This window comes from Dama dama, chromosome 23 (assembly GCF_033118175.1).
Source record: "Dama dama isolate Ldn47 chromosome 23, ASM3311817v1, whole genome shotgun sequence".
Lineage (NCBI taxonomy): Eukaryota > Metazoa > Chordata > Mammalia > Artiodactyla > Cervidae > Dama > Dama dama.
This window is the reverse complement of record NC_083703.1, coordinates 12,580,985-12,608,041: the sequence shown is the minus strand read 5'-3', so window position 1 is coordinate 12,608,041 and position 27,057 is coordinate 12,580,985. Positions and strand designations below refer to the sequence as shown.

General features: G+C 39.4%; 1 protein-coding gene across 1 annotated transcript in view; it reads right to left on the bottom strand.

Moving 5' to 3' along the window:
- The window catches only part of LOC133045273 (putative ankyrin repeat domain-containing protein 19), a 55,694-nt gene that overhangs the window by 16,987 nt on the left and 11,650 nt on the right, over positions 1-27,057 (bottom strand). The window contains exons 7-10 of the mRNA XM_061127560.1: positions 25,452-25,485; positions 24,264-24,333; positions 18,720-18,780; positions 18,431-18,627 (exon numbers count right to left, since the gene is read on the bottom strand). Coding sequence (XP_060983543.1) covers positions 18,431-18,627; positions 18,720-18,780; positions 24,264-24,333; positions 25,452-25,485 — 362 coding nt within the window. The remainder of the gene's footprint in view (positions 1-18,430; positions 18,628-18,719; positions 18,781-24,263; positions 24,334-25,451; positions 25,486-27,057) is intronic.

Sequence of the window (27,057 nt, the reverse complement as noted above, 5' to 3'; positions counted from 1 at the left end):
CTTTCACTTCAAATGTAACTCCCTGCTCCCCTACTTTTTTATTTTCTGCATCATTATAAAAACTCTCCTCATTTTTGATAAACACATGTTCAATATCTAGTTTATCACTTTCAAGGTCTATTTTATTTTCACCGAAACAAAGCTTTCAAGATGACTGACAAGTGTATCCCGGGGACCCATAGTTCATGCGACGAAAAACCATTTTCGAGACTGGGTTCTTTTTGTTCAGGACATACTTGGAATACTAGAGAGACAGATACTCCAAATGCATCTTTCTCCCCGCAATCAGCTATATTATTTGTCGTGTTAGGAGGTATTTCCTTTCTGTTTGCTCCTTCTTTAAGGTGATCATATAGTGGCTCCTCCTTAGGACAGATGATAATTTTGTATTTCTCACAAATTTCACCTAACTTCTGCTTTAAGTCATTTGTGATGGTTCTAACTTCTCTTTCCATTCTAATTTGCCATGTTTGATCCACAGTTTTTCATACTTCTCCACACAAGGAGGCCTTGAACATACAGATCTGTCCTGTCTACCACATTCCTTATTTATTTCTGGTTCTTGAGGCAATTTTTGCAGCTGCAAAAGTGGAAGATTAATTGGGTTGATTTGATTTTCAGGTGTCTTTTCTGTCAGGGTACATGTGTGCAAAATAATGTAATCCTTAACTAATCCAGTATGGATAAATAAAAGTCAGAAAATCATTAAAATTTCACTGTTAAACGTCTTAATTTATATGTAACCACTCACAAATCACCAGATCACAACTAAGAAGTGAAAAATAACTTGCCTTACCGGAAAATAGGAGAAAAACATTAACTTACAAACCTAATTTTGTCACTGCTTGACTGAATTAAACAATCCATACATGTTAAATCTACCAAAAATGAATTAGATGATTTTTAATGTTATAAATGCTTCTTCCCTTAAAAATAGTTCACCTCACAATACCGTATATGGGGAGTCCCCACAGCATGTCTGTTAAGGTTTTTGGTTTTCTTTTTTAAGGACTAATATCTGGAGAACAGACAAATTTTATATGACCAGGAGCCAAACTCAATTAACACTAATGAGAAAGAGGAAGCAATTCTTAAATTTTAATGTAAATTATATATTATGATAGTGCTATACATCAATACATACTGCCTGCTTACATTCAGTTATGTGTGTGCTAGGTTGTGTCTGACTCTCTGCGACCCCAAGGACTGTAGTCCACCAGGCTCCTCTGGCCATGGGGATTCTCCAAGCAAGAAGACTTCAGTGGGTTGCCACACCCTCCTCAACCCATGCCTTCCCAACCCAGGCATCGAACCCAGGTCTCCCACATTGCAGGCGGATTCTTTCTGTCTGAGCCGCCAGGGAAGCCCGACAACACTGGAGTGGGTACCCTATCCCTTCTCCAGGGAAATTTCTCGACCCAGGAATTGAAACGGGGTCTCCTGCACTGCAGGCAGATTCTTTACCAGATGAGCTACCCAGGAAGCCCCAACATTCAGTTATATTATGTTCTAATATCCACCAAAGAAAGTGGATAAAGCATTTTTAGTAATATCTACTGATTTCCCACCCTGAAAAGAAATAAATTCGAACGTTATTATTTGTACCCTAAAAACAAAGGTCCAATCTAGAAGGTTCGATTCTCTTAATAGGCAACTGGGTTGATTCTATGACCCCAATCTCTCCCTGAATGTTCATCCCTAAGTCGATTATGCCGAGATCACAGGCAGAATGAATCTTTCATCTTGACGTCAGTGACTGGCGATTTCAATGGAAAACCTTCAGCCACTGGGAATGATTTCTCTTTACATGTATCTAGGTCAGGGGCCATCATACTGTTCAGAATTTCAACTGCTTAATCTTACAATTCAGTCTTTGATATCACCTTCTTAATCATGTAATGAAGTTATAAAAATGGAAAAAGTAAACAAGTCAGGAAATTTTTTTCCCTCAATTCCAAAGACGAGCTATAAATTATAATAGATTCTAACAGTATTTTAAGTTGTATAATTAAAGTGCTATAAAACCTATTAAATTATTATCTATCAATTCTAAAAGGGTAATTTTGAAAGGCAATTTTATTTGTTATGGACTCTGTTATGCACTGTATTGTATTGGTAAAGCATAGAAAATGGAATTAAACCAGAAATTTTAATTTATAGTTTTACTTGCCTGTGAATCGTTATTTTCATTTCCATGAAGTTTTCCTTGTTCTTCCTCTAACATCACTTCCACATCTAGTTCTCCTGACAAATCTGCATGTTTAGTTAAAATTACTTAGAATATTTAGATAAAAGACATAATCTTTATTTAAAACAGATTTAAAACATTGTACCAAATGACAGCTTAAGTCGAAATTTATCTTCAGATGAATATTTACTTGTTTAAGAAATACTTCCAATGAACAAAAACTTCAACAAACCATCTGAGAAACACCAGATGTCACCAGGATACAGGCACACAAACACCTCAAAGCTTCATTCATGAATTCATCCAAGCATCAGCGAAAAAAACACTCAGAAACCAAACAAGGTTTCAAAATACAGGACAGACATATAAAGTCACAGTATATTCTCTTCTCTACTTCATCACAGTACCTTTTAACAACATGCCAAGCTTCAACTGCATTATTCTTCTTAGTTTACAAATTCCTGTTACTTTTTACGCTTTTATCAATTCCTTCATCTGAAATGCTTCCCTGTGCTCTTCTGACAAATTACTTTTCATCTTTTTAGACTCAACCTGCTTTGTGAAGTTGCCCTTGATTACAGCTATCTTTCCCCAGATAAACAGCTATCTCTTTCCTTGTAGCTACCTTAGTACTTTTTCTGGTGTATCTTTATAGACCTCTCTAGTGATAGATATACATCTAAACTGTAAATTATTTCTTGACATGTCTATTCTCTTGGCTTCTAGACTGCAGAGGACAAGCTGTTAAAAATCACCTTAGTATAAATAGTCTTTATTTTTCTCAATAATTAAGTGTCTACCTAGATCTCACAAAGAGTCTCAGAGTTCTAAGTATAATCCTGCTATCCACTCTCAGATGTATGCTAAATACTAGCTGAAACAAACTTGCTTCCTCCAAACTCTCTTTGTTATTTATTATACTCCTATGGTCAGAGGGAGAACGCAGACACCTTGCTAAGAGGTAGTGTTTGGCTGTAGGTTGCATAAAAGGAGTCAGCACAAGGTAGGTTTTGCCACAACCTCGAATCCGGATCCGTCAGAATGATGGTAAGGCCGTGCCCAGGTGGCGCACGGCTGAGTGCCCTGGGCTTCTGCATTACCTTGTTTGCTTTCTCTGTTTTCTGGCAGTGGAGACTGGCCCGGGTGATGGGGCATGGAATTCCCTACCAGAAACATCGCTGCGTTTTTCATCTTTTCTTTATCTGTTGCGGTCTTCTGTCCGAGTTCTGTGGGTGCTGACTGATTTTTGGTCAGTGATTGGGACACCAACGGACGCCGATCATCAGCTTTCAAATGCCCGGCTCTTTGACAAGTCTCACTACTGAGGCTCAAACTAGTCGAATCCCAGTCTGAAAAATGTGAAAACAAAGTCTCCATTTATCAGGATCTGAGGAAGAAACAACTCTGACTACCTCGTACCAAGTCTTTCTTCAGAGACTCAATCCCACTTCCTCCTTCCCCTGAAACTCACTACTCCTTCAGAGGTTACTCTCTCTTACCTGTCACTGTCATTCATGAAGAGATGTTACCTAGTGTGTCTCATTTCGTCTACTTTTTACTTTTCTAGTATTACTTTGATTCACTCAATCTTTATTACATACTCTGTATTTCATAAGAACTTTATTAGTTTCCTTCAACATACAAATATTTTATTAACAAAATTTATCTCTAATTTATTTTATGTTTAATTTTGCATGATGATTTTGTGTCTTCTAGAGACCATGGTTTTAAAAACACTTTTAATGAATGGTACTACTTTAATTAATGGTAGAAGCCTAGACAACGTATTATAAAGCAAAGACATCACTTTGCTGACAAAGGTCCATACAGTCAAAGGTCTGTTGTTTTCAGTAGTCACATGTGAGAGTTGGACCATAAAGAAGACTGAGTGCCGAAGAATTGATGCTTTCAAATTGTGGTGCTGGAGAGACTCTTGAGAGTCCCCTGGACAGCAAAGAGATCAAACCAGTCAATCCTAAGGGAGATCAACCCTGAATATTCACTGGAAGGACTGATGCTGAAGCTGAAGCTTCAATACTTTGCGCACCTGATGCGAACAGCTGGCTCACTGGAACAGCACCTGATGCTGGGAAAGACTGAGGGCAGGATGAGAAGGGGAGGGCAAGAAGAGAAGGGGGCAGCAGAGGATGAGATGGTTGGACAGCATCGCTGATTCAATGGACATGAACTTGGGCGAGCTCTGGGAGATGGTGAGGAACAGAGAGGCCTGGCTGCAGTCCACGGGGTCACAAAGAATCAGGCACGACTTAGCGACTGAACACCACACCATCAAAAACTACTTTAATTTCAACGAGATGGTCTTTCCTCAATGTACATATATCTTCAGAACTCATTTTTAAAGCCTTGGAGAAACATTATACCCTGGAGAAGGAAATGGCAACCCACTCCAGTATTCTTGCCTCTTGCCTGGAAAATCTCTTGGACAGAGGATCCTGGAGGGCTACAGTCCATGAGGTCGCAGTGGTTGAACACCACTTAGCGACTAAACAAAAACATCATAAACTCACATAAGAAATGATAGCCTTGTGTGTGACTAATTGTTTCCATGTGAAAATAGGTAAGTCTAGGACCACACTGGACCCAAGGAGCACAGAGGGCCATGAGACAGGAATGAATACACCACAAAAAGCTAAAACTGTTAGACCTACATTTCTTAAGAGAAGTCAAAGAAACAAGCAAGAAATGTAAAAGTGAAACGTAAAACCCTGTGTCAACACAAGGGCCCCTTGATCATTTTACATCGAATCACTTCAATGGTTTAAAACTGTGGTTCTCAAGTGTCTGCTCAGAATTGCTGAAGTCCAGAGACCCATCGGGTCAGGGGGTCCAAGAAGTCAGAACTCTTTTCACAACAACACTAAACGTTACTTCCATTCTCATGCTGTTCTGAGGGCACAGTGGCGTTCTTCAGAGACACGATGTGTGATATCATAGCACTAAGGACTAATGGAATTAGCAACTATGATGGTGTGTGCTTGTATTTTAAGTTTTTCCATTTTTATTTTCCAATACAGTGAACAACAATAGACTTAAACAAAGTTCCTTGGAATTCTCAATAATTTTTAGAAGTATAAAAGGATCCTAAAGCCAAAAACTTTCAGAATCACTGTTTTGAAAGATTATGTCTATTGAATTTAAGATATGATTATTTCCCCTACTTCTCATAATCAAAGACACCACAAACATACACACACACAGTCTGCTAATCAAAACATCCGATTGGCCTACATTCATCTGTGTAACAAAACTAAGCTGAAATAATTATAAGTTGAAATACAACTGACATATTAGCAAGTGAAGCTTTACTCTAGGTAAAGATCAGAGTTCAAATAAGAATTTTTGGACACTGGAAAAATCTTAGGGTCTAATAATTAATCTCTGAGAATTCTGGAGAGTATAGAGATTCCAAACTGAGAACTTAAGGGGTATCGAAACATATACAGAAACATCTTGAGTTCAAGCTTACATTTTAAACATTTCTTGTTCATATGCTTGTAAATATCTTTTTTTTTTTTGAAAACATGGAAACCAACAATTATGTTTGCCTTATGTATGTCCAATTCTTCAATTAAATTTGCAAAAAGAAGTTAAGAGTACGAAGAGCTAGCATTTGAAATATTTCAGTGTCCCTCTTTCCAGAAGGGACTTCCCTGATGGCTCAATGGTAAAGCGTCTGCCTGCAATGCAGGAGCCAGAGTTAAGTGTGTATCGCAAAATTTACCTGAATTAGATGTTTGTGGATCCTTCGTTCCTACTGTTTTATTAGGAACAGAATCTTTCACTCCGACTGCGGGCTGAATGGGTTTGGAAACAAGTTGATTAATAAATAATGTGCATATGATACAATCCACAGTTCATAAATCAAGATAAAAGCATAAACATTTTTACCTTCACATTAGGATATTTCTCAGGAGACTCTAAAAGGCAAAAGGGACATAGAGTTAATCACATGGAAATATGAAAGCCAGCCGTACATTCATGCAGAGTTAGTACCGAGCAGAATCCTCGTGCTCAGCCTTGACACTGAATACATTCGGTTTCAGTGTCTTGTTTGTAGGGAGATGTTAGGACACTGGCAAGACAGACATATGAATCCATTATAGATAGTGAAGAAGAACATAGGAATACAGGTTTACCAAAACATGCAGTAAGATTTCAAAAGTAACATCATGTTTTCAATGACTTTAGAAAATATTAAAGAGCACAGAGACCAATGTGAACATGCTGACTGATGAGGAGAAAATTAATCTTAATCAGAGGAGCAAATCATGACCCCAAGAAGATAAATGTGAAAGCTGATGGTAAAATGCAACAGTGTATCTTGAAGGCAATACAACAGTAACAGTTACACCGTTATACTACAAGCATTTAACATGTTCTTCAATCTGTCCAGTCATTTAAGAAGTGCACAGTTGGGATGACAGTTCAGCCGAAAATGTAATTCACTTCTCATCAGAGAAAGCAATGACCTGATTAGCTCCAATATACACTTGTAGAAAAACGTTTCATAAAAGTATTCATTTTTTTCCATACCCACGTGGGCTACTGCTATGCCTGCATGTCTGGGCTCCCCTAGTTCAGCCATCTTAAAGTTTCTTGATCCACTCACGCAAGAAGGCATGAAAGCCACACCTATGAAATAATGCCCGAAAGATTTTCAACATTGAAATACAATGATCAAAAAGAAAATAATAAATTTAATTGCCACACAATTATTAGATGTTAAAAATCTTGCATGTTTTAAAATCAGTGTAGTATTTCTTGAGAATAGCAATTCTAGCATTTAGGGAATGAACCCTATCAATCTGTTTTGTTTCAAAACTTAGTTTGGTTGGGTACATCATGCTAATGCTTAAAAGGATTTCTGTGAAACAACTGTCAAAAAAGCAGTTATCTTATAAAAAACAAGTCAATCCCTCCATATTCAAATTAATCGAATTTGAATAACAAATACCAGTACAACATACATCTTTGATGTCTATAGTTACTTGGAGTAGCTGGGGTTGACCCTACTTCTAGCACCCCCTCCCACCTCCAGGATTCTCTGGAGCAATAATGATCTTATCTCTTTTCAGGGTAAATACACTGAAGTCATCTAGAAGGCGTTCTCTCAAGTGTCCTCATCAACTCCAAACTCACCTCCCTAAAGCCTTCCTTTCCTCCCTTTGTCCTTTCACTAGAGTCTTTCCTCTATAAAGGGTAATCTCTGCATCCGTGGTCTTAATTTTTCCCCCTTTACATTCTTTCTATGGATCATCCCACCACTTCTTTTTCCTTCTTTGCTTAGCAATGGTATCTCACACCTATAATTGTACTTCGACTCTTTGCTTCCCTCTGGCTATAGACATGCTCAGAAAGAAAAACAAAATAATGCTTTTCCTTGATCCTGTGATGTCCTGCACTAGCCAGTTCTCTTCTTCCAGATTTCTCTAAATGCAAGGCTACACCCTTGCTTGTTAGAAACGCAGAATCTCAGACCTTGTGTTCAGCATGTCCACTTCACACAGGGTCCCCAGGCGCCTAATTAAAATTTGAGAAACTCTGGTCTATACAGAGTCTGCTTCTACATGACTTCAACTTAATTTGGTCTCCTGAAACCTTAGCCTCAACTTCCTCACTCTAACACATCCCCCCAGACTGAAACTGCATCACAAGTTGGCAACTTTGCAGTGGACTCTCGATCAGGCTGTAGGTGCCTTGATCTCCCTATCATGTCCCCCGCTCTCTCCTTCTTTCCAGGTCTCTTCTTCTGGCCTATGGGACACCATCCTATAGAGCAGCGACATTTTGCATGACATCAATTTGCAAACATTTACAGCTGAGCACCTATGCCCATGTTCTTCCACAAAGGATAACGCACAGCTCTACATGCCTAGGGACCTCAATCCTGAATCCTCCATAACAATGAGGAAAACAGAAAGGGGGGAAAATTTTGCTGCTCTTCTCTGATAAGTTTAGGTGCTGGAAGCTCACTTCACATTCACCGTCCACATCAAATACTCCCTTTTCCTAAAGACCTATCTCACTTATGGCCCCCTCCCCCATAGGCCCTTGCTTCTTTTTCCTTCATTTCCTCCCTGTGCCCTCTGCCTCTGTCATCCTCCATTCCCTCTTTCCTCTTATTTCTCAACCTTCCTTTGGTTGTTGAGTATCTTGAAACAGAACCAATCATTTTTTCTTTTGTCCATGTGCCATGTGGAGTCTTAGTTCCCTGACCAGGGATCGAGCCTCCACCCTTGCACTGGACAGTCTTAACATTTGGGACCTCCAAGAAGTCCAGGAACTAATAATTTAGCTCCTTAAACTGGATTCTCAATTTCATCTGTGCCTGACACCTGATAAGATACACAATTTCCCTCCTCTTCTCATCTTTTTCCTCCCTACGCATCTGACAGGTGTTTTTTTTTTTTCTTTTTTTTTTTGCCTGTCAGAATACTCCCATTATAAATCAATGTTCTGTCAAATAACCTTTCTATAAAATTCAGTTCTTACCTTCTGCTTGTCCATTTAATGTATTTTTTCCTCTTTGATCTCCAGGTAAATGATCCAGAAACTTATGTGGAACACTCTCAGAGATACTCTGTTAAAATGAATATTGAGTTCCATGAAGGTTTCCTAATGTCTTCTTACGAAAATACCCTACTTTTAAAAACTGCCTACATTTAACCCAGTTAAGACAGGTTTTGCCAAGATCTCACAGCGGCCAATTGGCAGAACCTGGATGCTGACGTCATACACTGCTGGACCACCAGGCAGTGGCTGCCAGCAATGAAGACATCAGGCCCTTCCTATCTCCTTCCATAGCTGCCACCTTCAAACAGGGCATCGTTACTTTATGTTACCTCAGGTACGGCTGCCATAAAGGTACTCTGCCCTGCTACTTAAGTTTAGTCGCTCAGTCATGTCCGCCTCTTTGTAACCCCATGGACTGTAGCCCGCCTAGCTCCTCTATCCATGGGATTTTTCCAGGCAAGAGGACTGGAGTGGATTGCCATTTCCTTCTCCAGGGGATCTTCCCGACCCAGGGATCGAACCTTTCTCTAATACGTTGTAGGCAGACACTTTACCGTCGGAGCCACCAGGGAAGTTCCCCTGCTACTTAAATAATCCAAAATGGTTTCTACTTATTAAAACATTGCTAAAGCAAACTGTTGTTATTATAATTCCACATATTTATTACTATTCCCCATGCTTTTGCTTCTATTGAAATGTTTCTTTCCAGATTAACCTGACAATCCAAACACAGCAACACTTTCAAGTTTCAAGCACTATCTTTCAAGCTCCAAGTGATAAAAAAACCACAATTCAACCTGTTTCTCTCTGACCCTCTCTAGCAGTTTTACACATGCATATGTGTAAAGAAACATATGTACCAAATAAACATACATTTGGCTGGGAGATTGGGACTGATACATACACACTACACACTATTGTGTATAAAACAGATAACTGATGAGGACCTGCTGTCTAGCACAGGGAATGCCACTCAATATTCTGCAATGGCGCATATGGGAAAAGAATCTACAAAAGAGGTGATATACACACACACACACACACACACACACGTACACACACAAAAAAACAAAGAAACATGTGGCCATGGACTGACCTGAAACAATATTTCAATATTCAGATAAATGTAACTTCAGAACTCAAACAGATTCCTTATGATCTCTAAGCCTTGGTTTCTGTACTACACTGACTTCATTAGGTGAATCTTGCAAATGAACAAAAGTGTACTATGTGGTAATTTAGCACAGAATATAGGTTAAAAGTAAGAACAAAGTTTTGATGGGGAAACACAAAGGTGAGAAAGCCACAGCATCTCCCGCTTTCATGTTCTTACTACTCAGGGCTTACATTTCAAAAGAGTAACAGAAGACAGTACCTCAGAATCCCAAGGTGATTCCACATCTTCCTCTTCTCCCAATCCTACGGCTGACATCATGTCTGTAAAATGCAGTCACAGATACATTAATGAGAACATTCACTACTATGAATTTTAAAGACATATGTAAGTCTATCTCTATCCACAAATATTTCAATAAAATAAACTAGTGGAAAAGAATTTCAGAGGGTTGAAGCATTTTCAGGAAGAAAAAGTTGGTAGTAGGTAGGACACTTCTGAAGAAAGAGAGCAAAAGAAATGTACTTAAAACAAAATGGATATCGTATTTGGATCCATACCCTTTACATGTTTTTATATTTGCTTTTAAGTATAGAAAAAATTCACAGACATTCACTAACTTACCACATTTATTATTTCTGTGTGCTCTATCAACAGAAGTCAAATGGTCATGATTTGCTTGTTCTTGGGGAGCCCTTTCAATAATATAAGTATCACTTTCTTTTTCAACAAGTTCTGGTTTTGGGGCTCCTTCCTATAAAAACAAGACAAAATAAAACCAAAACCCAACTTCAGAACACATATTCATTCATTTGGTCATTCAGTCCATCAGTAAGACGACAAGCAATCACTGTGTCTAGGACATCCTTTAGGACGTCCCGGGAGGAGTTAGAACTGTAAAGAAAAGTGACTCTGCTCTGTGTCTGGGTGAGGCAGAGACACATGAAAACAAACAAGAGCAGAAGAGGATCCGTCGGCAGCTCTGCAGCTGAGGGGGACAGAGGGCAGGACAGGCTCCAAGGGGCGAGGAGGCGGGAGGACCCGAGAAGCGCACGGAACGCTGGGACAGGGGCTGTGTCTGAGACAGAGCGTGCGGAGCCGGGACGGGAGGGGGGTTCTAGGTGGGCGGCCGGAACCCACAGATGAGGTGTGCACCAACGTCAACAAGTCATGTGGGAAACGAGATCACAGTTACTGGGAACTGTATCGAGACAAAACTGGAGGACCAGGGTCACACAGAAAAAAGCAAGTGTCATCTTCTTCCTTCAAGTGACGGGGATCTACTAAACAAGTAAAGGCATTACATCATCACAAAAATATTTTATTTTATTTGGTGCCATGCTTTTATTCAAATGAAAGGGAAAAGACTGCCCTGCACTAGGAAGTAACAAGTTCAATTCGGTTCAGTCGCTCAGTCATGTCCGACTCTTTGTGACCCCATGGACGGCAGTACGCCAGGCCTCCCTGCTCATTGCCAACTCACAAAGTTTACTCAAACTCATGTCCATTGAGTCAGTGATGCCATCCGACCATCTCATCCTCTGTTGTCCCCTTCTCCTCCTGCTTTCAATCTTTCCCAGCATCAGGGTCTTTTCTAATGAGTCAGTTCTTCGCATCAGGTGGCCAAAATTTCAGCTTCAGCATCAGTCCTTCCAATGAATATTCAGGACTGATTTCCTTTAGGATGGACTGGTTGGATCTCCTTGCAGTCCAAGGGACTCGCAAGAGTCTTCTCCGACAACACAGTTCAAAAGCATCAATTCTTTGGCACTCAGCTGTCTTTATAGTCCAACTTTCACATCCATACTTGACTACCGGAAAAATCTTAGCTTTGACTAGATGGACTTTTGTTGGCAAAGTAATGTCTCTGCTTTTTAATATGCTGCCTAGATTGGTCATAACTTTTCTTCCAAAGAGCAAGTATCTTTTAATTCCATGGCTGCAGCCACCATCTGCACTGATTTTGGAGCCCAAGAAAATACAGTCTCTCATTGTTTCCACTGTTTCCCCTTCTATTTCCCATGAAGTGATGGGACCGGATGCCATTATCTTAGTTTTCTGAATGTTGAGTCTTAAGCCAACCTTTTCACTCTCCTCTTTCACTTTCATCAAGAGGCTCTTTAGTTCTTCAATTTCTGCCATAAGTGTGGTGTCATTTGCATATCTGAGGTTATTGATATTTCTCCCAGCAATCTTGATTCCAGCTTGTGCTTCATCCAGCCCAGCGTTTCTCATGATGTACTCTGCACATAAGTGAAATAAGCAGGGTGACAATACATAGCCTTGATGTACTCCTTTCCCTGTTTGGATATTTGGCCTTGGAGTAGAGAATGAAGCAGGGCAAAGGCTAATAGAGTTCTGCCAAGAGATCACACTGGTCATAGCAAACACCCTCTTCCAACAACACAAGAGAAGACTCTACACATGGACATCACCAGATGGTCAATTCCGAAATCAGGTTGACTATATTCTTTGCAGCCAAAGATGGAGAAGTTCTATACAGTCAGCAAAAACAAGACCGGGAGCTGACTGTGGCATAGACCATGAACTCCTTATAGCCAAATTCAGACTTAGATTGAAGGAAGTAGCAAATATGACAGTATTGTACAGGAGGGCATTAAAGAGAAAAACAGAAGCCAAAAACCTATAAGCAAATCTCCAGAGTGGACAGTAAGCACACTAGACACGGTGCATCACCCAAAGTGTCCATGAAACTGCAATTAGAAAGCTAATTTGGCTTTAAAAACAGCCAACGAGAAACGGTAACAGTCATTCTAAAACAAACTGCACAGCCAGGACGAATGAAAAGATTAACAAGTATATTTTAGAAAGATTACTCTGGCAGCAACATAAAAAAGAACATCAGGGTATCCAAACGAGAAAAGAATATTTCAAGATTATAGGTGAGACAGTGAGTTATGGTGATAAGATATGAAAACTGATAAGCAGGCAGAAAATACTGAACTTCCTGAGTGACTGGAGCTGGTAATTTCAAGGAAGTTTGGAGTCCAGGATCTTTCCTACTGTGGCTGAAATTCAGTGATGCTGTCTACTAGGATGGGGAGGACAGATGAAGGGATAGCTTATAAAGAGTCAGGGATGAGGGAAGCGTCAGGGATAATGCCTTCAGTTTGGGGTATAATAAATTATTTTGAGGCATGCAAAGGACTCAGAAGAAAGGATTTGGATAAAAACATTTGAATTAGAAAGAGATAAACTTATTCAGGAAAAACATATACTTTAATTATTTGTAAAAGATACTAACTTGGTATAATTAATGCAAACCTAGGCAGAATTCTGAACTTTTGAAAATAAAACAATACCAGGGGAAGAAAACTACGCGATTAAAATGGTCAATTATATATTTCAACATGTTTCAAGGATATAAAAATATACTTTTAAAAATATATGCAAATACTCATTTCTGTCATATTACCATAATAAGCATTTTTAAGTTTAATGAAAAGGTTTAATTGTAAAACACCCATTCAAGATGCTACAAGAAGACTCTGTTTTAAAATTGATCTTTAAAGACAAGTTTTAATTTGTAGAAGAGAAATGCTTATGTGAGGATGGAATTATGAGGCATTTTAAAGTACTACTATGACGTAAAAAGAAACAGAAAACCCTACTTGAAAAGATCTCATTCAAAATTGATGGAGAAATCAAAAGGTTTACAGATGAAACAAAAGTTAAGAGGACTTAGCACCACCAAACCAGCCTTACAACAAATACTAAAGGGACTTACAGCCAGTAAACACAAGAGAAAGGAAAGATCTACAAAAACAAACCCGAAACAATTAAGAAAATGTCAACAGGAACATATATATCGATTATTACTTTAAATGTAAATGGATTCAATGCACCAACCAAAAGATACAGAATAACTGAATGAATACAAAAACAAGAGCCATATATATATACTGCCCACAAGAGACCTGCTTCAGACCTAGAGACAAATACAGACTGAAAATAAATGAATGGAAAAAGATATTCCATTTGAATGGTAACCAAAAGAAAGCCAGTGTGGCAATCCTTATTTCACACAAAACAGACTTTAAAATGAAGAATATCATAAGAGACGAAGAAGGACACTACATAATGATCAAAGGGTCAATCCAAGAAGAAGACATAACAATTGGAAATATTTATGCCCCAAGCATAGAAAAACCACAATACACAAGGCAAGCAGTAACACGCATAAGAGGGGAATTCAAAAGCAACACAGTCATAGTGGGGGACTTTAACACCCCACTTACACCAATGGACAGATCATCAAGACAGAGAATCAATAAGGAAACACAAAACTTTAATGAAACATTAGACCCAATGGACCTAGTTGATATCTTCAGGACTATCCATCGAAATGCAGAAGAATACACTTTGTTCTCAACTGCACATGGAACACTCTCCAGGATAGACCACATCTTGGGCCACAGACCAAGCCTCAGTCAATTTTAAAAAACTGAAAATGTGTATCACGTATCTTCTCTGACCACAACACTATGAGACTAGATATCAACTACAGGGGAAAAATGGCAAAAAACACAAATTCATGGAGATTAAACAATTCATTACTGAATAATGAAAAGGTTATTGAAGAAATAAGCAGGGAAATCAAAAGTTTCCTAGAAACAGATGACAACAAAAACACGACCACCCAAAACCTACGGGATTCAGTAAAAGCACTTCCAAGAGAGAAGTTGATAGCAGCACAATCCTACCTCAAGGACAAGAAAAGCACTGAACAGGCATCACTCTACATTTAAAGCAGCTGGAAAAAGAACCCAACCCCCTAAAGTCAGCAGAAGGAAAGAAATCATACAGATCAGAGCAGAAATAAATGAAAAAGAAAATGAAGGCAACAATAGCAAAGATTAATCAGACTAAATACTGGTTCTTTGAGAAGATAAGCAAAATGGACAAACCACTAGCCAGACTCATCAAGAACAGAAGGGAGAAAAATCAAATTGACAAGACTAGAAATGGAAAAGGAGAGGTTACAACAGACAACACAGAAAAGAAAAGGATCATAAGAGAACGTTATGAGCCACAATACGCTCATGAAAGGGACAACTGAGAGAAAATGGACAGATTCTTAGAAAAGTTCAACCTCCTAAAACTGAATCAGGGAGAAATAAAAATGACAAACAAGCCAATTACAAACACTGAAATAGAAAGTGTTATCCAAAATCTCCCAAAAACAAAAGCCCAGGGCCAGATGGCTTCACAGGGGAATTTTGTCAAACATTTAGAGAAGAGCTAATGCCTACTTTTCTGAAACTCTTCCAAAAAATTGCAGAGGAAGGAACACTTCCAAACTCATTCTATGAGGCCACAATCACCTTGATACCAAAACCAGGCAGAGACAACACAAAAAAGAAAATTACAGGCCAATATCACTGACAAACACAGATGCAAAAATCCTCAACAAAATACTAGCAAACACAATTCAACAACACATTCAATAGCTCGTACACCATGATCAATTCGGGTTTTTGCCAGGGATGCAAGGATTCTTCAATATGCACAAACCAGTTTCAATGTGATGCACCATCCTAACAAACTAAAAAATAAGAACCATGTGATCACCTCAATAGAGGCAGAAAAAGCCTTTGACACAGTTCAGCACCTGTTTATGACAAAAACGCTTCAAAATATGGACACAGGAGGAGCCTATGTCAACATAGTAAAGGCCATATAGGATAAACCCACAGAAAACATTATTCTTGATGAGGAAAAATGAAAAGCATTCCCTCTAAGATCAGGAACAAGACAACATTGTCCATTCTCACTACGATTATTCAGCATGGGTTTGGAAGTCCTAGCTATGGCAATCAGAAGAGAAAGAAATAAAAGGAATCCAGATCTGAAAAGAAGTAAAACTCTCACTTTTGCAAATGACATGATACTACACATAGAAAACCCAAAAGAAACTATTTTCTAGTAAAAAAAATTACTAGAGCTAAACAGTGAATTTAGCAAAGTTGTATGATACAAGGTCAATACACAGAACTCACTTGAATTCCTATACACTAACAATGAAAAATCAGAAAGTGAAATTAAGGAGCCAATCCCATTCACCACTGCAACAAAAAGAATAAAATATCTAGCAAGAAACCTACCTAAGGAGACAGAAGACCTGTATACGGAAAATTCTAAGACGCTGAGGAAAGAAAAGAAAGACGACACAAACAGGTGGAGAGATATTCCATATTCCTGGGTAGGAAGAATGAATAGTGTGAAAATGACTATACTAACAAATGCAATCTACAGATTCAGTGTGATCACTGTCAAATTACCAATGGCATTTTTCACAGAACTAGAACAATACATGCAATGGAATATTACTCAGCCATAAAGAGGAACACATCTGAGTCAGCTCTAACAAGGCTGACAAACCTAGAGCCTATTCTCTGGAGTGAAGCAAGTCAGAAAGAGAAATATAAATATCATATACTATTCGCACATATATGCAATCTACAAAGATTCTGAATCTACAAAGGTACTGATCAATTTATTTGCAGGGCAGCAATGGAGAAACAGACATAGAGAACAGACTTACAGACATGGAGGAGGGGAGGAGGGAGAGGGTGAGATGGATGGACAGAGTAACATGGAAACTTACAATTTCATGTGTAAAATAGAGAGTCAGTGGGAATTTGCTGTATGACCAGGGGAGCTCAGAGAGTGACTCTGCGACAATGTAGAAGGGTAGGATGGGGAGGGAGACGGGAGTGGGTTTGGGAGGGAGGGGACATGGGTGTACCCATGGCTGATTCTTGGTGATGTTTGACAGAAAACAATAAAATTCTGGAAAGTGATTATCCTTCAATTAAAGAATAAATACATTTTCCAAAAACCCCTTTTGAAAATTTCATCGTTTTCTTCTTTTTTCCCTGGAAACAGCACACTAACAGCTGTAATTTTCTATCTAGGCCTTCTGCGATGGCAGATAAAGATCGAAGGAACAGTCTAGATATAAAAAAGTAGTAAAGCTATGATTATCCAGGTTGGAGATTTCAAAGCTTTCAAATACATCTATGATTATCAAGCAGGATTCAGTATTCACATCAGGAAAGAACAAATGAGCTGAAAAAATCAAGTAACCAGAATGACTGAGTTTTAGATAGGGAAGAATTCGCATTTTTGTTTAACATGTGTAACAAAGAACTGACATGCTAATTTAACGCCTATAAATACTGAAGCTAATAAAGTTTCTAAAAAATAAACTTCTTAAAAATAAAAGTTAGCTTAAAAATAACTTCTTAGAAAAAACATCTTAAAATTTTATTGTTTAATAAAATTCTTAAAATGGAATATACATATTACTAGAGATATTTTACAAAGTAAAAAAATTATCTTTTCTGAGACAATTTTACAAACTGTTGGTAATTCTTCTTTCCTTATGATTTTATAACATGTAGTCTACATAAGAAAAAAATCATGAACTGTGATTTCACTCATTTAATATGTGTAATTGCCCATTACTTGCAGATATTAGGAAAAGATGAATCAGAATCTCTCCAGAGGTGGGGGGGGGGGGCGGGGATTCTACATTTTTTTCGTTAAGACTGTTGCAGTTTAAAATTTTCTTATGTCATGAAGAGAGTTTAAGAATCTCATTGATATAATTATAAATTATAAGTTTAGTAAAAGAGAAGATAAAATGCTTACTTATTTCCTCTTTATTTTTCAAAAAGATCCAAAACCTCCACCAAGACTATACCAAACAGTAAGATAAATTAGTTAAGTACATTAAGTATGTATCAAACAGTAAGTCAGTAACAACAAGAAACGGAAGGGCCACAAACTCTTCATTCATAATACATCTGCTAAGGCCTAAAACACAGCTCAGCTAGAACTGCCTACGAATGAAAGTTTTGCTAGATTGAATAGAAGACACTGCTTCATTCATTTCAAAGTGAGAATCTTTGTATATATACACATACAAGTGTAACCAAGTCACACTGCTATACACCTGAAACTAACACAGTATTGTAAATGACTACACTTCAATTAAAGAAAAAAAAACAAAAACCACCACCAACCTCGAAAACAACCACCAAAAAACCTAAGGATCAAATTTTCTTTCAGTTCTTCATATAACTCAGCTATATGTCATTCAGAAGAGGCAAAGTATTGAGTTTTCACGACCTCACTCTCTCCTAAGTTGAATTTGAAATAATTCATCTCATATTTATAATATAGAGAACCTCATCTGACTTACCCTCACCATTTCTGTTGTGTTTGTAAAATAATCTGTTTCATCTTGACCTTCATTCCATCTCATATTCATTTTATCCTTCTTAAATGAATTCTTCCCCTTCATTGCCCTCCCCATCTTCATATTCATCTAGCTGTTTTTCCTAATTGCTTTGTAATTCTTTTCTTTCTAAATGGCATACTTAGTATGCCAACATTTATAAATCTGAATCAAGCAGATATATTGCTCTTATTATCACATCATTTTGTATCGTGACTTTGAAGCCTTCCTTTTCCACGGTGGAATCCTTTTTCTCATCATAAGGATCAAGGGAATGGTGTGTGGGAAAGTACAGGGGAAAACGAGAGTGAAAAACAACACAACTTACCTGTGCAAGACCAAGGCCTGCTAGAGTCTTGAGTGGTTTTGGAAGAGGCTCAGGCCTTGGAGAGGCAGGATGAGGGAAGCCCTGGACTCCAGGTGATGGTTTGGGAAAGGTTTCAAGCACATCTTCAATTTCACTATCAGAATTATTGTTCTCAGAGAAGGTGGTACTCTCCCGTCTCACAGTGCCACATTCTGCTTCTAATACAGTAAAAACAGGGGAGAGTACATGAGAACCTGTGTAATTGCAAATCAGTGAATAACACCAGGAGGACAGTCTTCAAATAACTTACCGTTTCTCTTGGATTGCTGAAAAGCCTTCAGTAGCTTTGCTAAGTTTGGTTTCGGGACATGCTGGAGAAGAAAATAAGAGCTTGAAGCATAACAAGTATCAACTTGAATAAAAGAATTATAATCCCCCACCCCCCATTACTATATGATCTAACACAAAGAGCACAGGCTCTGGAGTCATTCAGATGTGGATTCAGATCCCAGTTTGGCCACTGACTAACCTGCAGGCACACTGAAACCATAATCACAGAAAACTAGCCAATCTGATCACAGGACCATTGTCTAACTCAATGAAACTGAGCTATGCCGTGTGGGGCCACCCAAGACGGATGGGTCATGGTGGAGAGGTCTGACAGTATGTGGTCCACTGGAGATGGGAATGGCAAGCCACTTCAGTATTCTTGCCTTGAGAACCCCATGAACAGTATGAAAAGGCAAAATGATAGGATACTGAAAGAGGAACTCCCCAGGTCGATAGGTGCCCAATCTGTTACCGGAGATCAGTGGAGAAATAACTCCAGAAAGCATGAAGGGATGGAGCCAAAGCAAAACAAGACCCAGTTGTGGATGTGACTGGTAATAGAACCGTGGTCCGATGCTGCAAAGAACAATACTGCATGGGAACCTGGAATGTTAGGTCCATGAATCAAGGCAAATTGGAAGTGCTCAAACAGGAGATGGCAAGAGTGAATGTTGACATTCTAGGAATCAGCAAACTAAAATGGACTGGAATGGGTGAATGTAACTCAGATGACCATTATATCTACTACTGTGGGCAGGAATCCCTTGGAAGAAATGGAGTAGCCATCATGGTCAACAAAAGAGTCCCAAATGCAGGACTTGGATGCAATCTCAAAAATGACAGAATGAGCTCTGTTCGTTTCCAAGGCAAACCATTTAATATCATGGTAATCCAAGCCTATGCCCCAACCAGTAACACTGAAAAGCTGAAGTTGAATGGTTGTATGAAGACCTACAAGACCTTTTAGAACTAACTCCCAAAAGAGACGTCCTTTTCATTATAGGGGATTGGAATCCAAAAGTAGGAAGTCAAGAGACACCTGGAGTAACAGGCAAATTTGGCCTTGAGGTACGGAATGAAGCAGGGCAAAGGCTAATAGAGTTCTGCCAAGAGAACACACTGGTTATAGCAAACACCCTCTTCCAACAACACAAGAGAAGACTCCACACATGGACATCACCAGATGGTCAACACCGAAATCAGACTGATTATATTCTTTGCAGCCAAAGATGGAGAATCTCTACACAGTCAGCAAAAACAAGACCGGCAGCTAGCTGTGGCTCAGATCATGAACTCCTATGGCCAAATTCAGACTTAAATTGGAGAAAGTAGGGAAAACCACTAGACCACTCAGGTATCACCTAAATCAAATCCCTTATGACTATACAGTGGAAGTGAGAAATAGATTTAAGGGACTAGATCTGATAGACAGAGTGCCTGATGAACCATGGATAGCAGACTGTTGTACATGAGGCAGGGATCAAGAATATCCCCATAGCAAAGAAATGCAAAAAAGAAAAATGGCTGTCTGAGGAGGACTTACAAATAGCTGTGAAGAGAAGAGAAGCGAAAAGCAAAGGAGAAAAGGAAAGATAGTCCTATTTGAATGCAGAGTTCCAAAGAATAGCCAGAAGAGATAAGAAACCCTTCCTCAGCAATCAATGCAAAGAAATAGAGGAAAACAACAGAATGGGAAAGACTAGAGATCTCTTCGACAAAATTAGAGATACCAAGGGAACATTTCATGCAAAGATGGGTTCGATAAAGGACAGAAATAGTATGGACCTAACAGAAGAAGAAGATATTCAGAAGAGGTGGCAAGAATACACAGAAGGAATGTACAGAAAAGATCTTCACGACCCAGATAATCACGATGGTGTGATTTCTCACCTAGAACCAGACATCCTGGAATGTGAAGTCAGGTGGGCCTTAGAAAGCATCACTATGAACAAAGCTAGTGGAGGTGATGGAATTGCACGTGACCTATTTCGAATCCTGAAAGATGATGCTGTGAAAGGGCCGCACTCAATATGCCAGCAAATTTGGAAAACTCAGCAGTGGCCACAGGACTGGAAAAGGTCAGTTTTCATTCCAATCCCAAAGAATGCTCAAACAACCGCACAATTGCACTCATCTCACACACTAATAAAGTAATGCTCAAAATTCTCCAAGCAAGGCTTCAGCAATACGTGAACGGTGAACTTCCAGATGTTCAAGCTGGTTTTAGAAAAGGCAGAGGAACCAGAAATCAAATTGCCAACATCGGCTGGATCATAGAAAAAGCAAGAGAGTTCCAGAAAAACATCTATTTCTGCTTTATTGACTATGCCAAAGCCTTTGACTGTGTGGATCACAATAAACTGTGGAAAATTCTGAAAGAGATGGGACTACCAGACCACCTGACCTACCTCTTGAGAAACCTATACACAGGTCAGGAAGCAACAGTTAGAACTGGACATGGAACAACAGACTGGTTCCAAATAGGAGTACATCAAGACTGTACACTGTCACCCTGCTTATTTAACTTAAATGCAGAGTATGTCATGAGAAACGCTGGGCTGGAAGAGGCACAAGCTGGACTCAAGATTGCTGGAAGAAATATCAATAACCTCAGATATGCAGATGACACCACCCTTCTTACAGAAAGTGAGGAGGAACTAAAAAGCCTCTTGATGAAAGTGAAAGAGGAGAGTGCAAAAATTGGCTTGAAGCTCAACATTCAGAAAACTAAGATCATGGCATCTGGTCCCATCACTTCATGGGAAATAGACGGGGAAACAGTGGAAAGTGTCAGACTTTATTTTTGGGGGGCTCCAAAATCACTGCAGATGCTGATTGCAGCCATGAAATGAAAAGACGCTTACTCCCTGGAAGGAAAGTTATGACCAACGTAGATAGCATATATAAAAGCAGAGACATTACTTTACCAACAAAGGTCCATCTAAGTCAAGGCTATGGTTAATCCAGTGGTCATGTATGGATGTGAGAGGTGGACTGTGAAGAAAGCTGAGCACCGAAAAATTGATGGTTTTGAACTGTGATGTTGGAGAAGACTCTTGAGAGTCCCTTGGACTGCAAGGAGATCCAACCAGCCCATCCTAAAGGAGATCAGTCCTGGGTGTTCATTGGAAGGACTGATGCTGAAGCTGAAACTCCAATACTTTGGCCACCTCATGCGAAGACTTGACTCACTGGAAAAGACCCTGATGCTGGGAAGGATTGGGGGCAGGAGGAGAAGGGAGCGACAGAAGATGAGGTGGCTGGATGGAATCACTGACTCGATGGACGTGAATTTGAGTAAACTCCAGGAGTTGGTGATGGACAGGGAGGCCTGGCGTGCTGCGATTCATGGGGTCGCAAAGAGTCAGACACGACTGAGCGACTGAACTGAACCTTCTCATCGGGTAAGCATTATGACAGATGACATCAGAAACCCCAGATGTTCCTCTCCTTACCCCAATTGACTGCTCTACAAATACTATGACACCCACCAGATTATTTTCTCTACCAAAATGTTCTATAAAAAAAAAATTTATCCCTGGGAGTTTAGAGCACTACTGAAAAACTAAGACATTTAAATTAATCGCTATATTCTGAAATTTGCTTGCATGACTTCTACATGCATGAATTATCACTTGGGAAGGGAAATATGAAAGTCTAGATTTTAGTAGAACCTCATTTAGATAGGTTACAAGTACAAACAGGATTAGCTACTTCTATTCTGTTTGTTAAACAGCTAAAAGCAAATGATTGTTTCAATTCCGTTCCTTCGAAGAAAAAGGGAGAAAGAGCAAGAGTAAACCTGTAGGGAAATGATCATGAATGAAAGCCACAAACACACTAAACAGAAAGCCATGATCAAACATGTTCACAACAGAGGCAGAGAGAGATGGACTTAAAGAATAGACACTGAAGGAAAGTATTCTGCAAGGAAAAATTAGGTTAACAGTAAAAAAAAGCAAAAAAGGTGGGGGAGGAAAAGAAAGCAGAGAGAGACATTCCAAGTCAAGTACAAACTTAAGGGAATAAAATAAGCATAATAAGGCTTGTGGAAAAACACGCACAAATAAAATGTATATACAATAGATCAGTAATACATCAGTATTCTTAAGGATATACTATGAACAAAGCCTCTGTTTTATATGCTTTTATTAATATATAAATTACGTATCTATACTGTTCTGCAAATTTTATGAAAATATCAACATACATTGTCTAATAAAACATATACTTAAGACAGAGGCTTTTGTTCACAATATATCCCTAATATAGCGTTCTGTATTACTCCAAAACTTTTGTTTATACATACTACCATATTAGAGTTGAATTTTGCCACTGTAAAAAGTGTCATTTGATTAGCCACACATGGTCATCTATCACTACCTGAATGTTGTAAAGTATTCCTTGAGAGAGAGAAAAATTGATTAAGAAATATTCCTAACTATTCACTGGGAAAAAGAACTGGTAATCAAAATTCTGAGGAGAATGTATGGCTTGAAAAGAAACATTTAATGGAACACAAGATGGGGCAAAAAAGGTCAAAAATTTTCACCTAAATTTCTCATCTCACAACAAGTGGACACTGAAAAAAATACTGTAAGCTTTCACTTTTCACGTATTTCTTACTTATTTCCTTGTTATGCAGGACCCCCTTCCTCAACATAACACAACTGAACTATATTACCTGTAACATTACACAGGATACCGTTTGTCTCTTCATTTATTCACATTCAATAACTATTAACACGGTTCTTACACTCGAGACCTATGCTGCGTGCTCCAGGAGATGCACAACTGTTTCCTGAACTCCACTAGCTTACACTGACACGGGGCTCTAAGATGAACACTTAAATCACAATAACACAAAAGGTCTGAAATCTGAAGGTTTAGACTGTGACACAGGACATGGGGTAGGTCTTTTTAAAAATACAATAGAAAAAAAAATCCCGAGTTGCAAGTTTTATCTCACGGTTATTAAAAGTCTCTGCTCCTATGAAGGGAAAGTCGATCAGTCGTGTCCGAATCTTTGCAACTCCATGGACTCTACGGTCCATGGAATTCTCCAAGCCAGAATACTGGAGTGGGTAGCTGTTCTCCAGGGGATCTTCCCAACCCAGGGATCGAACCCAGGTCTCCACCATTGTAGGCAGATTCTTGACTGTCTGAGTATTGCACTGTGAGTATTGCAAAAGTCATGTCCTTATGGTTTAAAATTCACAGTAAGAGTCTTTATCCTTGACCAAAATTCATAGTTCCTTCATTGTGGGAAAGCTTTTCCAATACAATTTTCCTGTCACTCTATTTTCCAGCCCATTGTTTTCTTCACCCCACCTTCATTATTCACCAAAGTAAAAAATGAAAAAAAACAACAACTAGTCATATTTCTATAAAATAGTTTGCTCTGAAGAACGTTCCATTATAAACATAAAACAGTGAGAGGGACACCATTGCTGAATTTAAGAGTAAGTACTACATGAAGCTAAATTCAGAGTATGGAAACTGATTTCACAAGAGTGTACTGTACCTTGGTTTCAAAATCTAAGATTTCATCATCTGACGGAGGCCATGAGTCAGCACCAGGTTTGTTGGAAAACCTTTAGAGCATAAACATACAACAAAAATGAGTGAGTTCATTTCTTTCAATGAAGAAAAACAGCAGCAAGTGAAAGTTTGGCTATCTATGCAGTAAACGAAGTTTCTTGACATAATTAAAATTTGGCCTCTGTTTTCAAACATTTTTTTTTTTAAGATATTTTGATGTGGACCATTTTTAAAGTCTTTATTGAATTTGTTGCCATGTTGCTTCTGTCTTATGTTTTGGCTCTTTGATCTCAAGGAATGTGGGATCTCAGTCCCTCTGACTGGAGATTGAACACACACCACCGGCATTGGAAGGAGAAGACTTATTAACCATCTTAACCACTGCACCCCCAGAGAAGTCTCCAAAAAAGATGTTAGTTACCTATTTCTGCTTCCATCTCTCCCAACCTATGACATATCTAGGGAAGACTCATTCTTAGTTTCCATTAACAAAGACTGACAGCCAATATATTGGCAGAGCCTGAAAATAATATGTTTTCACCAAGTCCTAATAGCTGAACTGAAAATCTAATTGATGCACTGACATAACTTTTGTTTGCCCAAAGTGGAATAAACCTGATGACTTAAAGCAGAAGGATATGTTGTTCCTTCTCCATTGTCTGTCCCTGGTTCACAGACTAATCTGTGTCCATCAAAAATGGCAGTCTTCGTCCTTCAGCAGGGGAATCACTTGTGGAGAAGGCCCCATTCCTCCCTTTACTGTAAAGGGGATACAGGAGTCCCCCGCAATGTCTAAAACCGTAAATGGACACAAGTCAAAGAACTAATTTATATGTTTCACTTATATGCTACCCGGGTACTTCTCAATTTCTGCTGAGGGACACGAGAGTGGATGTTGGAGCCAGGCAGGCCAGCTGTCAAATCACAGGTCAATTCATTTTAACCATGGAATCGTGGGTCAATTCATCAACCTCCCGAACCACAGTTGCCTGATTAAGTAAAGCAGGACACAGTGGTTCGCGACGCGGCTCTGATGACCCGTGAGGTCACAGACGCTGCGCACACGATGCAGTCTCTGACCCAGAGCAGGACGCGCAGCGAGCAGCAGCTTCTCTTCTCTGTCTGTTCTCCTAGTGACACACGCAAGTTTTGAAAATCCGCCAAATCCTACCTGCTTAAAGAGTCTTCTTCAGAACTCGTATCCACTGTTAAAGAAAAAAGGAAGACACATTTTAAATCAACAAAAGAAAAACACAGACTATTAAAACCTCAAGACTGGTGTTTTGTTTAAAAGTATTCCTTTGGAACCACGCCTGGAGACCACACTAGAGGGAACAGTGATTGTACTGTACTCATGGGCCATTAATGCCTGAGAACCACTCCTCTCCTTCATGGTCATCAAAGGCAGAACAGAAAAAGAAAGAACTGCTGATACAAGGACCATAATGCTAACCAACCTCTAGGAGACTGACAGAAAATGATACTACACCGTTAATAGAATCAGTACTATAAACTGACAATAGCACACTTGAACAGCACAGTATTTCTCGACTTCCATTCCCTGGAGCAGTGAACAGAGCCTACAGGTGTCTTGCTGGGACATAACACAAATTCTCTGGCTCTTCAGTTCAGGATGAAAATGCCCTATCACAAGGAAGCCTGGTCTACAGGTGCTGAACTTCAGAGCGTGGTAAAACATAGGAAACAAAGTCGTCCTGGCCCTCTTTCCAAATGCAAGAGAAGTATGAAAGATGTAGTGATTCCAGGTTTAGCAAGGATAATCTCTTGACAGGGAGGTGGGGGAGGGTAAATGGGTAAAGGGGGTCAACTGGGTGGTGAGGATGGGGACTGGACTTGTAGTGGTGAGCATGCTGCAGGGTACTCGGAGGCTGAGCATTTTTAATGTTTTAAATATCTATGTGTACATACTAATAAATGTGAAAAGGATAATCTCTTGAGACTATCACCTTCCATTGTTCAAGAGTATCTGGACCACCTAGAGCAGGATGGTCCAAACAGTGCTGTGTTCTACTGAGGGATATCATTACATCAATCCTCCCCATTATATGGCAAAGGTTGGTAGAAATCATGCTTTTTCAGCTTGGAAGGCATTCGGCATCAGACCCTAAGCTGATGAATAAGGGGAGGGAGGGAAGGACAGAGGAAGCTATGGACTCTGGTGCTGTTGGACAACATTTCACGTGTGTCGTCATGATCTGATGCTGGAGGGATGACTCACGTGCAGTGACTCCATGGGGAGGGGAGCACTGCAAGCTCGAGCCTGGAGGGCAGGGGCAGTGACTTTTACATGTTTGCACCCTGTGACATCAGAACAAGGCTCAGGACACAAAAGACACTTGAAAGTTATCTCTTTGGTGAACAAATGAAGAAATAAACAAGAATGTTTGCTTTGAAAACTCTGTTTCAAAAACTATAGAAATTAACCAGGGACAACTCTATTCTATTCCGAGCATGCTGAAGACCAAGACTCTATGTCATCTCTGTATCTCCTCTAACGTCTAAAACCAACCTACAGAACTTCTTTGGTGGATGTTGTTGCTGTTCAGTCACTGAGTCGTGTCCGCCTCTCTGTGACCCGATGGACTGTACCTCACCAGGCTCTTCTGTCCATGGGACTCCCCAGGCAAGAATACTGGAGTGGGTTGCCATTTCCTTCTCCAGGAGCTCTTCCCGATCCAGGGCTGGAACCCGTACCTCTGGCATTGGCAGGCGGATTCCTTTCTGCTGAGCCCCCTGGGAAGCCCCCTTTGATTAGA